At 40.1% G+C, this 16520-nt stretch overlaps 1 protein-coding gene across 3 annotated transcripts in view; it reads right to left on the bottom strand.

Annotated features, from left to right (window-relative positions):
• Positions 1 to 1421: 1421 nt before the first annotated feature.
• DDO (D-aspartate oxidase) overlaps positions 1422 to 16520 on the bottom strand; it is a 28087-nt gene continuing 12988 nt past the window's right edge. The window contains exons 4-6 of one of the 3 annotated variants that reach the window (XM_075202920.1): positions 13146 to 13322; positions 11844 to 12207; positions 1422 to 1473 (exon numbers count right to left, since the gene is read on the bottom strand). In XM_075202920.1, the coding sequence (XP_075059021.1) occupies positions 1453 to 1473; positions 11844 to 12207; positions 13146 to 13322 (562 nt within the window). In that variant the 3' untranslated portion in view covers positions 1422 to 1452. Of the gene's footprint in view, positions 1474 to 11226; positions 12208 to 13145; positions 13323 to 16520 lie in introns of those variants that run through there. The other 2 variants (XM_075202918.1, XM_075202919.1) reach the window with 2 other exon arrangements.

Raw genomic sequence — 16520 nt, forward strand, 5'->3', positions numbered from 1 at the left:
CTGCCACAAATTCCATTCATATACATATTCCGTACTGCCACTTATGAATTTCCACTTCGGCCATAGATAATGCTTATAAACTCTATTGAGCGTTGAATGTAAGTGCAGTTTTTAAGTGTTCACATACATATTCCGTACTGCCACTTATGAATTGCCACTTCGGCCATAGATAATGCATATAAACTCTATTGAGCGATGAAAGTAAGTGCAGTTTTTAAGTGTAAGACATGCTTTTTCGTATTCCATCTGTGCATCAGAAATATGTATCTCTAGGTCCATATAAAGATTTTTGCATATCCCTACCTTGCGCTCCCTTGCATTTGAAGAGGTGGAATGAGAAAGGGAAGGTATGTGTAAACGTAGGCCAAGTATAGTAAAGGTGTGCCCATGTAATTGTGATTTAGTTAGAGGTCAGTACTGTAAGTGACTTAACTGTCAGGAGGAGTGTCTGTTTCCCATGATGATGATTATCAACACAGACCTTGCTAGTGTAAATTTTTTTAAAAAAATAAGTAAATTAAAAAAATGATATGCCCCATCCCCCACCAAATAAAGAAATGCTACCAGCACCATTATTCAAAGCCACTACCAGCATTAGTTTATGACAGGCTGGGCTAGTGACACTATAACATGAAATCCACAGGGTGGGGTCCCTCTGCCATAAAGTCACACAGCCCTCGCCTGTTCATCATGGGGCTGGATTCCCTAGGAGAATTACGTCTGTGAAAACATATGTGTTACCCCTTTAGAAAATACAAGTCCTGTGATGAAAGCACTAGGACTGCTCGCAACACACATTGCCAGTGGGTAGTGGGGTAATAAAGTGTTAAAACTTAAGTTATCAGGATTTTGTCTTGTCTGGTGCCCTACTAATCCCAGCAAGCCCTGGTTGTCCTAAACTGCTTGGGAATGCTGTTATTTACTAATTTATTAGGCACCTATAGACAGGAGGGGTCCTCTTCTTTCTTCCAGCTTTTATTAAAAAAACAAATACACTTTTTTCAACATTTTATGTCTGCACTTTTAATGCAAATGCATCTAGCTCTAAATGAGCCTCTATGTGTAATCCACATGCATTTAATATGCGGTTCACATGCAGTGTACCCACAGTTGATATGTATTGGAAGCATGTGCATGCTACATGCAGAAACCCTATAGAAATGAATGGGGTTTTCCAATGAATGAGGCTCTGTAAATGAAAAATAAATAAATAACATCACGCAATGTGGACCCACTAAAATTTCTGCAACTAGCCAGGGCTAGTTCCCATTACATTAGGAGGACAGCGAGCATAGGGTCTCCCTGATTGAGTGGTTTGCATATTATTATTTCAATACTGACAATATTTACATTACAATATACTGTACATCTGTATAACATGTTACCAAAGTAATTCAGAAGTTTCAGTCTGAATGTAAAGAAGCTCTTTGCAATCAGATGTGGAGTTGGTGGTTACTGTGTTGCTACGAGACGCTGTAAGGACAAAAACAAGATGAATAATTAATAGATAAAGAAATTACAGGCTGAACAGGAAAGAAGGATGTTTGGACAAACAGAGATAGTAATAAATATATTGCTTCCTAAACAGCAGTGATTTACACATAAAACAGGATGGAATTAATTCCAAGGAAGATAAGTATTTATACTATTTCTGCCAAAATAAATGATGTCACAAAGTAAGGGAGAAAAAAAGCATACTTTGCTTCATTGTCATTTCTCATAACAGCTGGAACACAAACAATCCCTGATATGAATGCATACACTTGTAAGCATATGGTAGAACTAGAAGTGTTGTAGAGGAAGCTGGAGTTGCTTGATGTAGTTAATACAATTACGATTTTGATGATCAATCCATGCTTATAAAAATAAATAAATGATGTGCTTCATTTTAAGTCATATTTTGACCTTTTTAAGATACAAACTACAGTATACTTTTGCCAGTGGAAACTGTACAAAGTGTTCACTGAAAACCATACATTACCCAGAATTCCAGACACTGTAATGTAATGTATGTAAAGAGCAGACAGGGATAGACGATTATCAGATTCGGCAAATATCTTACAAATAGAACAGGGTTTATTTATAAAGCTACTGAATGGTTTTAGCACTTTAAGTAATTATGTCCTTCAGTTTAACTGTAAATCCTCTCACATCATAAAACAGGGTACAGTGATACAGTACCCAAAGTCTACATATCAAGACAAACTCTGGGGCAATACCTCGAGGTACTTGTCTAGTGGTTGCTTTCTGATGGCAAAAGAAATGACCTAGGCCGAAGATTTGGCTGTCACGCATTAACACAAGACCAAGTGGAGTTCTAGCTGTCAAAGACTGAATAGGTTCCGCATTCTCCTAACTAGTATAATGGGAAACGTAAACCGCAGTTGGTAGTCAGCACTGGTCTGACCAGGGAGATCTGGACACTGTGAGTGTAATATATACATTGTAACTGTCCTGACTGATACCCCTAATCTCCTGGGCTGAACAGGACCGGAGTCTCATTCCACACACAAGAACCAAAAATAAATTCCTAGGTGCTTACAAATATTTAATCTACATCTTTCAATAAAGCAAGTCAGCTCTTCACAGAGGGTGGAGTGCCACCTACCTCAATATAATAACAAATGGAGTAAGACAAGAGGAGAGCCAAGCTATATATATATTGTATTGTATATAAACAGATAAATTGAATTTAACTGAATATGGCAGAAAAACATAATAGGATCTTAAAAACCTCATAGCATGACCATATACAAATAAAAATAGAACTACATATATAAGAAATAGATCTTTAAATGAATAATATTCCCTCATATTCATCATTTGCACCCACTATAGGTAAAGTGTATATACCTATTGATAGCGATGACTGACACGGCATAGTCTTTGAACTGAAAAGTACACGTATGAATTTGGGTGGGCAGGGCATCGTGAATGGCCACATTTAGCATTGCTCAGTGCTCGACCCTATATTCCAGGCCAATCTACTGTCTACTGGTTGAAATTTCCGTGACTCACCATCAGCTTTCACTGAAGAAAGCCCCCAGGAGTGGCCACTCTTGAAAATTATGCGAACGGAGGACTTTTGTTTTCCCCCCTGGAGTCCGGCCTTCATGTTGGGGCCTTAGAGGGAGTGCATGACCGCCAAACCCATGGTCCCTCCACTCCTCTGGTGAAATTGAATCCGACTGTTCCTTACAGCAGTAGTTATCAGTATTTTCCCCTACCTCAAAGCAGACCACTTAAGGATTGCTGAATTATCCCTACTATCGGGTGAATACTGTTTTTTCCCCTCACCGTGGCTTGATTACTACATTGGGGCCAGTACCAAAAATATATCCCCACTACGAGGCCTTGCTACCCACTAGACTTACCTGCTATTATGAGCCACCACGCTAATCGCACAGCTCTCTTCCCTGCCAGCCTACTTCTTTTGAGCCGTTGAGCTGCCGTGGCAGCTCATACTATCACTTCTGTCCAAGGTGTTGCTAGCAACCAGGACGCTTCTGTTGATGTTTTCTGCCCCAGCTGTTGTGAGGCAGCCAGGACGCTCCATTGAGATTGCAATCATGTGACAGAAATTGCCTATTAGTGCTGGGGGGGTTTGCCTTCTATCTCTGCCATGAATGGTCCTCTCTTGTTTAAGTAGCAGGGAGGGCATAGCCTGACCTTGCTGTTCCCTGGAAGCTTCTTGCCTGTTGTCTTCCCTTGAGCCCTTGCCTTGTTACCAGACAATTATGCTTGCTGCCTGTCCTCAACCTTTTGGCTTGTTACTGGACTACTCTTGTTTTCCGCTGGCCCTCAACCTCAAGCCTTGGCTCTGGTTACTCCGTGGACACTATAACACTCTCAGTCTCCTTTCTCCACATTACCTGTTTTTTGTTATAAGCTTTTACTACTATCATTGTAGGACCTGGGGACATCCAAGTACCTGTGAGAATATCTACCTGTACGGAAAAAGCAGCTGCTATAAGTGAAGACCTCTGTTGCCTTGCTTTAAAAGCTTATACAGGATTCAGGGGAAGCCCTAACACCTGCCCTGTTGGTGACGGTAATCATGACTTTACTCCTCTTCATGGAAGCGTCAGCTACCGGAAGTGAAGCTTGAACCGCCCCTCATCTTGGTCTCTCTCCTTGGCCTCATTCTGGTGCCTGGCTCCACATGACACATGGACTAGGGACAACAGGGATAGTCCCGCAGTTTGGATCTGTTAAGGGCGAAGTAAATGTGATCCTCAACTACTAGAAACACTTCTCGAGATGTTCACCCTTTCTGAGGAACTTGCTTTGCGCCACAGTACTCAGTTGCCCCAAGGACTTAAGCTCGGGTAGTAGTAGTTGTTGATTAACAATTGCCCAATAGAGTGGACAGAACACGGTAGGAAGTAGTAAGAAACCAGATGGTGTAGTGTTGCAAACTGAGAATCAGACAGGCAGGGGTTATGGGAAATAACAGGCAGGCCAAGAGTAGAGAGGACAGCAGTTCCTTTAAACAAGCCAGTGGTCAGGGCAGGTAGAGATATAAATATATATGCAGATCCACATAATAAGCCAAGGTTCAGGAATGGAGAAGGCAGCAGAATCATTTAAACAAGCCAGGGATCAGGGCAGGTAGAAATACAGTATATATGCACATCCATTTAACAAGCCAAGGGTCAGGAGTAAAGACAGGAGAATCCTTTAAACATTCCGGGTCAAACACTGATAACAGAACAGGTCAGGATACAAGGCACACTAGGTCAATTAGGAACTATCACATGTATTGGTATTAAGTCAGAAAGAGGTTTCTAAAGGTAGCAGCACCAATCAGAACTGCATGGTGATTAGCTGCATGAGTGTGATAGTAACTATACAGCTGACGCTGCCAGACTGAGAGCTTAAGAGAGGCTGGTTGCTATTTACCCATCAACCAGCTGAATCACTGAGGCGCTGGCTGCATGAGCTGAGAGGGCGCTAGTGTGGTTGTTAGGCAACAGTCTGAAGTGCAGCGACGGACTAACAGATCTTATCATAACTACTGCCGCTTAGCAAGGAAAATGCTTGAAACTGATTGGACATGCGGCGTAGACTACCACATAACAGGGTACATACTGTAAGCGGGTGTCAGGAGGCAATGCCAGTTACACAATCTGACTGGTACTGGTGATCAAAGGTACCTGGGCACAATGTAGCACAATTCATGATCACTTGACGATGAAAGAAGATAAGTATCAATTGGATATGCAGAGGTGATCACATAGCACATATCACATAGTGTGTCAAGATGCAACCCACTGCTGCCTGACAGAGAGAGGACGTCAACCACTGTTGCCAGGGGAGGGCTGGCAAATTTTAGCCTGGGGGGCAAGCACATAGCACTGGCCCATATACTATATATATATATATATATATATATATATATGTATATTATCCAAAAACCAGTGTGTCTAGGCAGGGAGTAAATGATGTGTAATAACACACAGCTGGTAACAGGGTAAACCACTTGACCCTTGAATAAATGCAGCTACAGATTTCAACAGCAAATAGTACAACTTTCCCTATAATCTTCATGGGCTGAAGTGTACTCACTCAAAATGATAGGTAGCAACTCACTTATCTGTTCAGCATCTTTACTTTTCTTGTAGTCCTACAACTTCTGACAGCAGTAGCAATTGGTTAGTTCAGGAAACATCTATGTCACTTGAAGTAGGTCAAACTCATTGTGTCAAACCTAACCACCCTCTCTCCCTAATCTCTTATTACCCTTGCAAAATATATCTCAGTCTAGCACGAGCAAAATGGCATAACACAAATCCACATACTCAGGACTCCCCACACTGTCCCTAATCACATCACTCTAGGGGGAAGATTCAATTCCCCGCGTTATTCTGTAGAACAACAAGGGGTGCGCATTATTACCATTACTATGGTTATTTTAACACAGAATTTTGCTTGCAGCATTGAAATTACCGTGGTAACGGTAATAATGTGCAGCAATTACCGTAGTAACGGTAATAATGCGCAGCAATTACCAAAGTATTATCGCAGTCCACCAGCAAACAAGTAATATATCCAGCTATACTTAACTGGAATTCCTCAACTCCAAAGCTTCATGTCTGAACTCTCCTTCAATGGCTGCTGTTTTCCACTCTGTTCCAAATAGCAGCTTCATGCTCCTGTTCTTTTTTCACAGTGTCTCTCTCTTGCCGTTATCTCTCTCTGCTTCAGTTGTTTTCTCTTCTCTCACAAACTCAGTGTCTTCCTCCCTTAGCTTCTCTGTCATTACACACTCCTCTCTCAGACTTTGAGTCTTGCCAAAACGGGGGCACTTTTTCTCTCCCTTTGAGCAGGCATATACACTGGGTTGGCTTAACTCCTCCTCTGGCATGTTCCCAGCTGCAGTGGAGATTGCTAGGAAGACGTAATTTGCCTTCTATCCTGGCGCATGTGCAGTTGCACAGCTGTGCTGATTTCACATTAGGATATGACTGGTTTATTGCCAATGCAAATAGCTGAATACATGGTTAATCGAGTTTGACTTTTAGATAACTAAGCATCCTGAAGCTATCCACACACGTGGCAATTTCATTATCCAATGTCATGGTCTGACTTTATTACACAGGTTAAAAAGTTTGGTCTGTAGCTGACCACATTGAGATCTATAAGCCGGACACCCCAAAAAACGTGTTGTGATCTGCGCAATTTGCGCGCAAATGTCATATGTGTGGACATCTTTAGACAAGGATTTGTCATCTTAGGTGATAAAACACAGATGCTCAGGATTCTTGAATCTCACAATACTCACAACACATCCAGCAAACGTAGTTCTCTAAACAAAAGTGGTAATCCTTGTAAGTTTTTACAAATGAATGGTGTCTTGAGGTTCAAAACGGTACAGATATTCTCATGTGCATCCACCAGACGTATTAAGCATGCAGTACTTTAGGGTATTTAGAGTATGCAACTTTTTTTTTAGCTAATGGCTGCAATCAGGGATGACTTAGGCAAATTAAAAATAAGAACAAAAAAGCTGATGCATATCACTATAACTATTAATTTAGTCATTTATTTTACTATATATTTCTCGATTATTCAATCAAAGGTGAGGTTTAATAGTGTGTGACAATGTTTCTGCCAGCTAATGACTTTCTTCGCTGCAAATCCGATGGAAGTCTCTAGCAAGCATTGGCACAATTTGCTTGACACTTCTGTGGATTAAACCTTACTTTGATATACATACATACAAATAGTTTTGATATTATACTAACACCAAGTCACCCACTAAATGTTCTCTCCCTCTCTCTGCTGTCCCACATGATCTTTATCATCTTTCTCCCCATAACTCCTCCTCTCTCCCCACTCCACTTTCTCACCTTCTATCACATCTTTCTCTTTACGTCTCTCTTCCCTCTTCTTTCTTTCTCACCCTCTTTTCTCCCATTTATTAATATTGCCCCATCCTCATTTACTCGACAGTTGGTTTCCCCACTGCAGTTTTCTTATCCCTATACTACAGACTGTGACTCCTCTCTAAATCAGCTTTATGAAGTCATTTCATCACAAGACAATTACAGTTTGACTTTATACTTAAAGTGCTTCTACAATAAATAGAAGTAGAAATCACTGACCTGACTACAATGTATGTGTACATTATATAACAAACCTGACCTTGTGTTCCTGCTGCCTAAAATGCTGTGTCCCTGCTTGTCTTCCTTCAGGATCGAGTGAGCTTTCACACACAGATATGCACATTTTATATAGTCTTTCCCAGGGGAGAGCTGGCAAACTTTAGCCCAGGGGGCAAGATTCGATTCAGCAGCCTATTTTAAATGAAAAAAAATGCAGGTGGCCCAGTGACCCAGCCCAAGGTAGCCCACTATCGGAGCGGCCCAGGGAACAGATGTCCCCCTGCCCCCCCAGCTCAGCCTGCCCCTGATCATCCCCAGTGGTCGAAGTGGAAATTTATAAGTGGCGGTATAGAAATTTATAAGTGCCAATATGAGTATGAAAAATGAAATATTAATGGAAATTGATAGTTTTACAATTAAGGCTGTAGGAGAAGTGGCGGACCACCGTGCACACCCCCCACTTCCACCACTGGTCATGCCTGGATAGGTGCATTTATAGAAACATGCCCAGGTAGGCACATTTTTATACTAGCTTCTGTTTAGGCAGTTTTAGTGAGCACACATTTGTATTTAAGCATTATTATGGTTGACCTTTTATACTGACACAGCTTCTTGACTCTGGTCTTTACCTTTTGACCCCGGTTTGTTATACATTTCTAAACCAATCCTGCCTGTCTCAACCATAGCCTGTATACTGACCACAATTTGTGTCTTGTTCTTCTGTATAGTCTGCTGCTTTTTAGTTCTGGGTACTGTGACTTATGAGTTACTTTCAGAAAAGCCCATAACACCCTTGTGGGGGTAGTGGTTGAAGCAAGAGTTCCCATAGCTCTACAAAACCCTAATAATTAGCAGCACAGTGAATTAATATCCAGGAAAATTTGATTTATCTGTTCGGTTACACTGGATTAAACAGTCACCCTTTCTCAATTCAAGCACTATAATTGTAGGGACATTGAACTAGGTTGAAATAGCACTTGATCCAAGACAAATGTAAACGGTAGGTCCAGGTTGAAATCAATGTCATCACTTACCTTTTCAAGTAAGGAAATGCATACCATAGGACTTCACTCTTTAAAGAAGGTCTAACAGAAAGTTAGAATTGACAGCAGATGATGACATCAAAGGGTCACAATTAAATAATTTTCCTCAGACTTTTTATAAAATTAATTTATTTTGTTATTCTGATTATAACTTAAATTATACAGATGTTTTAAATATTAAAATATTAGGGATTTCAATGAGTTTCTCAGCACCTTATTGTTTTCAATCTTCAACTCCTTCACGAATGGGATGTCCTTAATTTTCATGTGAGAGAATGATCTGTAGATCATCAGCAGCAGGAGTTGTGTGTACTGATCTCGTAAAAGGTAGCCGTACCAACAGATGCACTTTGGGTGTCAAAGGAGGCGCCCCCCATCGCAGGCAGCGACCCACAACTCATCTCTTGCTCCCTTCAGTCTGGGAAAGTGGCACTGAGCAGTGACATCATAGCCCAGTGACACTCTACCAGACTATCACTGACACTGAGAAGCAGCTGATAGCTTCACAGGTAAGAACCTGCTAGCTGCTTCTCTTTCATGGCAATGTCCAGCTCTCTGACATTAAAAACACAGGATGACTGACGCTATATCACTTATTCAGTGTAATATGTGCACTCTAACCATTGACACCCTAGACTTGGCTAATAGTAGCCCTGGGAGGCAGAGACCTGTCCACCTGAATGATAACGTATATTGAGCAGTGGCAAAACTACCGCAATTGCAATGACAGCCACTAAAGGGCCTGTAGGTAAGGGAGGCCTCGTAATGGGACTTCAATATGCTTGGCCTCTGCCACGCATTCTCAGAAGAGCTGAGCAAAGAGGGGGCCTTGGGAGGTGGAGCAGATTGGCCCACCTCCGACAAAGTTTGTTATGGGGCCTGGTGATGCTGTGTTCTGCCTCAGATACTGATGACAGGGTGCATGTAACAGAGACATTGTCATGATGCAAGGAGGTAGAGGTGATAAGCAGGGCACTACAGGTTGAGTGTTAGATAGTGGAAACAGTAAATTCAATAGCAGCATACAGTAATAATACAAGGTTCCTTCCAAACAGATTGGCATTATTGCTGTGCTAAAAGCCCCTCTGTATGAAACAAATTTCATATATCAACTTGTTTTTATAAGCTTTTTAACAAATAGCAGCATGTTATACATGTTTTTTGTGACATGTACTTACTATGCACCCTAAATGGTAATATCCCAAAGTAATGGTATTACTTGGGCAGCATGGTGGCTGACTTAATCTATGTGGAGTTTGTATGTTCTCCTCGTATTTGTGTGGGTTTCCTTTGGGTGCTCGGGTTTCCTCTCACACTCCAATACCACACTGCTAAGTTAATTGGCTGCTGACAACATTAGCACTAGTCTGTCTCTGAGTTAGGGGATTTAGACTGTAAGCTCAAATGGGGCAGGGACAAATATTATCTGTACAGCACACCAGAAAATGTTTGTTGGCACCATATAAATAAATGGTGAGGATGATTGCTCCAAAAATGCTTCAAATTATAACATTTAAATTATACTTCTCAATTGCACAACAAATATGTTTTTTAATTTGATCTTCAGTAAATACAGGGGTACAGTCAGTGGTGGGATTCAGCCGGTTCTCACCAGTTCGCCAGAACCGATACCTAATTTTAGGTACCCTCTTCGTTGGTGGGGGGAGCAGGGTCCTTTAAAAAACAATACTCACCTGTTCACAGCGCTGGCACGCCTCCTCCTTGCTCCGTCTGCACTGAATGTCGGGAGGGATGTCATCACGCCCAATATTCAGTGAGGAGTAGCGCAGAGAGGAGTCGCCAAGCAAGAAGAGAAGAGAAGAAAGAAGCCGATAGAAAAGGTAAGTGAAGGAACGGAAGCAAGGGGGAGTAAAGGCAGCATGGCAGAGTGTTTTGAGGGGCAAAAGCAGCATGGCAGGGTGTTTTGATGGGCAAAAGCAGCATGGTAGGGTGTTTCAGGGGGCAAAAGAAGCATGGCAAGGTGGTTTGAGGGGCAAAAGCAGCATGGCAGGGTGTTAGGAGGGGCAAAATCAGCATGGCAGGGTGTTTTGAGGGGCAAAGGCAACATGGTAGGGTGTTTCAGGGGGCAAAAGAAGCATGACAGGGTAGTTTGAGGGGCAAAAGCAGCATGGTAGGGTGTTTTGAGGGGCAAAAGCAGCATGACAGGGTGTTTTGAGGGGCAAAAGCAGCATGGCAGAGTGTGATGAAGAGGGACATTACTGTGGCATAATTTGAAATGGGGGCACTACTGTGGCATAATTTGAAATGGGGGCACTACAATGTGGCATAACATGACTTATTAATATTATTATCTTGATATTAGCAGCATAAAATAAAAAATATTTTATACACGCACACCTGGGTTTGACTGTCCTTTGACATTGATATAAATAATTTATCATTATGCAGCTTTTATAATATTTGTACTTTGCTATTGTCTGTGTAATGTCTTAATAATTTGTACTGTTTTATTGCCTATATTTAAATTTAATTCCTATTGTGATTCAATGTATGTGTTTCCATGTAACTTTCATTATTGGTACTTTATATATATATATTTTTTTTTCAGGTATTAATATTTTTTCATTAAAATTTTAAAACTCTTTCTTATAACATAATCTAGTTTTGTGTACCTCTTTTATTGTTATTGTGTATTAAATGCATGAAATATTAAACTACCTTTCAATATATCTTTTTGTATACTTAAAACGGTCATTAGGGCAGAGAACCGGTTGCTAATTTATTTGAATCCCACCACTGGGTAGAGTGCAACAAAAAAATACTGAAAAAGAAACAATTTGCAGCTGAACATCCAGTTCCTTTGCACAGAAAGCATGGAGACATAGACATATCACATGACATGTCTATCATTATCTCAGTGTGAAAATAAATCAATATAAATCAAAATGACACAGCTTATGTATGAAAGGGAAACATTACACAAAATGATGTTGTGTAATTGTAATATTTCCTTACAGTTTATATAAAATTATAATTTTGACTTAGCAGAAGCGTTAGTCATTGATGGGATCAAATCTTGCAGCAGTTCAGTGGCTGCTTTGGCAGTTCCCCAATGGATAGAAAATCCACCACCACCATGACCAAAATTATGTATTACAGGAAGCTGTTGTCCATTCTTGGCAAGAATCTCTTTTTCAACCCTTACAGCTAACCGAGTTGGTCTCAAACCTACCTTATCTTGGATTACAAAAACCCCATGCAGAGAAGGTTCAAGATCACAACATCGCTCTAAAATGTCTTTTCTAGTCTCAGCATCTGGGGAGAGTCTCCAGTCATTTTTCTCCTTCGTTCCACCTAAGGTTACACCAGTTATTCCAGGGTAAATGTAAGTGTTCCCATCACCGTCTCTGATGAAGTGTGTTAGCCAGGGAGCATGAACCTCCAATACTTGTCCTCTGACAGGATATACTGTTAAGTCACCAATCAGATCCCTTGATCCTAACCCTGAGCAGTTCATAACCACATCAAAACTGCCATATAGCTGCCAGATATTGTCTACTTTTCTGGTTTGCACAAATCCTCCATTGCGTTTAAATCTATGAAGGGAAAGAGTAAAGATAGAAGAGAGCAGTGAGAACTACAGCATTTTTTTTTTTTTTTAGAAACCATTAAACAAATAAGTCTTTTTTATGGCATGCAGTATATCTTTAAGCCTCTGGGTGTCACTACTGCCATTCATAGATAATGTTACAGATACTTTCATGTGCACAGTTGTCGCTAGCATAGGAAAATGCATATGCTAGACATATTTTTATGATTTTTGTTCATACAGGTTATAACTAGACTTACGTTTGTGACTACTTCCTCTTTGTCTGCTCTATTTCATGTTTACAGACCACTGTATCTGGCCAAACCACCAATAACGTCATTCCATGTGCCAGGACCCTAAGTTGTTGTGTTGTGAGTGGATTATAAAACATAAATAATAGTTGCTGAAAGGTATTTGTAGAAGATAAATGGATATTGGAAAACAGACGTAAAAGAAACTGTCTGGATGCAAACTAAACCCTACAAAATGAGTTAGTAGCATCTTTGTATAATTTAGGTAAATTCCTAAGAGATATTCTGTATAGTGTTATACATTAATCTCTTAGTATAAACATTTGACTAATACAAAGGAAAAAAAATAAAAAATAGGGATAGTCAAGTTTGAGTGACAAAGAATCAACATAATCATCAATATCAAGTTGTACTTTTAGAATTTACTGTTTTCCATTAATGGGAAATTAACAGACATAAACAAGGTGTATTTTACTTTGTTATGGGGATTAAATTTATAAAACAAATATTATCCAATTGATGTATATCACAGATCAATGTGGTTTGTATCAGAACTCGTGTCCATGCACTACACATACTCTACTGTACATTGCTTTAAACTATGATGTTACACAAAAGATTCAATGGAAGTTCTTTGGGGCTAAAAAAGTCTTGAAAAACAATTAAACAACCATGAAACAGATATGAAACCTACATTTTCTCCATCCATGGTAGATAATGTGAAGACTGACATTTCAACGTTGTGAAGGACTGACCAAATGTATAAAATGGGAATTTTGCCAGCTCTGCCTCAGTCATTATGCGAAAGCCCAGAACAACTTGCCACCAAAATGGGAAGGCTTCTTTAGGAGGCGTCTTGAAAACTTGCCATCTTGTGAACATAATGAAAAAATATGTTTAAAATGTTTTAAAGAGCAATAGAAAACATCAACACATAAACTGGCTATTGGATTCTGTAGCGATAATTAACCACAAAGCTTTACATTTCTATTACCATTGCCACTATTAGTATGGTTGTCAACTGCCAACTGTCATAGGTTTTAAAGATGCCTCCCTGGAATTTGTTTTATTAATGTTGAAATGCCCCCATATTTAAATACTGAACAATTGTACAGTAGAACTTCAACATCATCAGCTATTTATATAGCACCACTAATTCCATAGCACTGTACAGAGAATCATCAGTCCCTGCCCCATTAAAGCTTACAGTCTAAGTTCATTAACACACACACACACTAGTATGTTTTCGGAGTGTGGGAGAAAACCTACGCAAACATGAGAATATACAAACTCCACACAGATGGTTTGAGGACCACATTGAGAGACTGTATTCAATTAAAAGGGTCGCATTAAATCATGTTGTGGAAAAATTTAAAATATGTTGAATGCATTATAGGAAAGGAGGAACATCTTTGCAGTCATGCCATACCTATCAACATTGTTAAAAAGTCCCCACAAGAATAGACTTGTATGCGCCACTACCAGAGGGAGCGTGGTCAAGTTCATGCACATAGCGGGCATTATCATTTCATATAGTCATTTGGTACCCCCCCATACTTGCAATCTCTCCCGGAATGTACGGGAGACCCCCGAATCTCGGGTAGGTCTCCCGGACTCCCAGGAGACTAGGGAATCCTCTCGCATCTGCCCACTTCCTAGTGAAGTGGGCAGAATTAGAGGCACAATAACGCGATTCTCATGGTATTATGTAATTTTGCCCCCATATAAAATGACGAGTATGCATAATTACGTCACAGTGGCAGTTTATTCACTGGTGGTTATAAACAATGAATAGCAACCAACAAACTACTATAGGTGCAAGACTGAAGCAAAAAGAATTGTCCATAAACGTTATATCCACTCAAAATGATTTATTATTATTGTCAGGCTTTGACAAATTTATCAAAAACTTAGCAGCCAGCAACTGTCTATTTAAAAAAGTATGAGCCATTCACAAATTTTTTTATGAATGGGACTATGCACAATATGTATATTACCTGGCATTAATAAAAAGCATTGTTCTTAAACTGGACTTGTCACTAACACACAGTGGAAGCATCCAATTTATAGGCTGAACTGATATTTATGAGAATATAATCTATCAATTCACTTTGAACAAGTACTTCATGAATATAAATTAGGCCAGACGAGTATTAGTCAGTGATGTCACTGATTACAGGCATGGGATGCATACTGGTGTAAACCGAATGGATGCCTCAACTGTATAAGTGACAGGTCCACTTTAACAATGGTTGGCAGTTATACTTTATCCACAGAGACTGCAATGACTGAGATGGTCAGTGTCCTCATCACTGCTAAATCTAAAGGCCACTACTAACTTCAAATTCTCCTTGACCTCTTTACTGCATTTAACACTGTGGACCACTCACTATTCATATAGACCAGGGGTGTCCAACCTTTTAGCTTCCCTGGGCCACATTGGAAGACGACGAGTTGGTTTGGGCCGTACATAAGATACACTAACAATAACGATAGCTGATCATCCAAAAAACCATAGAAAACATAGTTAACATACATATATGAGAAAAAAAAGTGATATATATATATATATATATCACTTTTTTTAAAAATCCCCTATACTTACCTTTCAATCGCCCTGTTCAAAAAATCCTCTCTAGTTATTATACTATAATCACTTTTTGTATTGTTTCAATGGAATATCAATAAAGTGCACTTAAGCCAGGCATTGTATATCAGGGTGCCCTGACCAGGCCTGCGGTACCTGACATATACATCACTGTGACCCCAAATTGTGGCCTGTATTGCTAATTACACCACTATGTTAGTTAAGGGATGACAACTTATAATGGGCCAAGAGAATAATATATAATGCCCCATTAGTATTACAAGTAGAAGTATGTAGCAGGGAGATAAGGTCCATGATGCTCCAGGACAAGATGACTTTTATTCACTTGTCAGCGTCCCTTGAAATAATAAAAAAAATCCCCTGTCCTCTTCTCTTCTTTTCTCCAATTCTGTGCTGCTGATTGTTCTTCTCACGCGGGTGACTCCTCTGTGCTGCGCTCCGCAATGGATGTTGGGTGTGATGACATCACGCCCGACATTCACTGCGAGCACCGCACGGAGGAGGAGACAAGGGAGGGAGCCGTAGTACCAGCTGACGTGACCGTGTGACCGCAAGGTAAGTACATCACAAGTACAATCACACCGCTCCTTCAGTGTTTGTTTCTATAAATTCACCCCCTCTCTTCTTCTTCTATCAAGGATCAGTCCTAAGTACTCTGCTCTTCACTATCTACTTTTCTTGAAAAACTAACAAGCCCCTTTGGTTTTCATTTTCACCTTCATGTGGGTGACACCCACATTTATCTATTCCCTCTGTCTCTTTGACCTTCCGTGTGGGTCTGTGTTATTTAAAAGTCTGTCATTTCATGTTGGATGTCCCCTCAGCATATCAAGCTCAGTCTTTCAAAAATTGAGCTGAGCCAATACTCTTTCCACCAGCCAACGGAAGCTACTTATCTGATGTCTCTATTTCTTATCTCTATGTTCTGACATTAAAGACATTAACAAAACTGCCACAATATATATATATATATATATATATCTATCTTCACTTGTGTCAAAGTCTCTTCCAACTCAATTTCTCTGCTCTACCCAAGATCTGCACTTCTTATCCTCATTCATTACTTGCTTCCATGCATGGTTACAGGACTTTTGTCAGGCTGCATCTTCTCTATGAAGTTCCCTCCTCATAAAAAGACTTTTCCCTAGCCTCCAAACCATAAGTGTTCAGTGAATACCCACCTCTTCAAACAAGCTAACCAAATTCAGAAGCCATCTTCTTAAACACCCTAAAATATGTTACTGGATCACTACCACTCTACACAGTTCATACAAAACCTAAATTTATTCTCCTTCTATAATCAACCAATCTACTGACTGCCAAGACTGCAGTGTAAGTGAATCATGTAGCTCCACTAATCACTTTTACCCATTACAATCTGACTCACTAGACCTATATGCAATCTGTGCATTTATCCTCATTATTATTAGTATTGTTGTTGATTTGTAAAGTGCAACAGTG

The sequence above is a fragment of the Mixophyes fleayi genome, chromosome 3 (genome assembly GCF_038048845.1).
Source record: "Mixophyes fleayi isolate aMixFle1 chromosome 3, aMixFle1.hap1, whole genome shotgun sequence".
NCBI classification, from domain to species: domain Eukaryota; kingdom Metazoa; phylum Chordata; class Amphibia; order Anura; family Limnodynastidae; genus Mixophyes; species Mixophyes fleayi.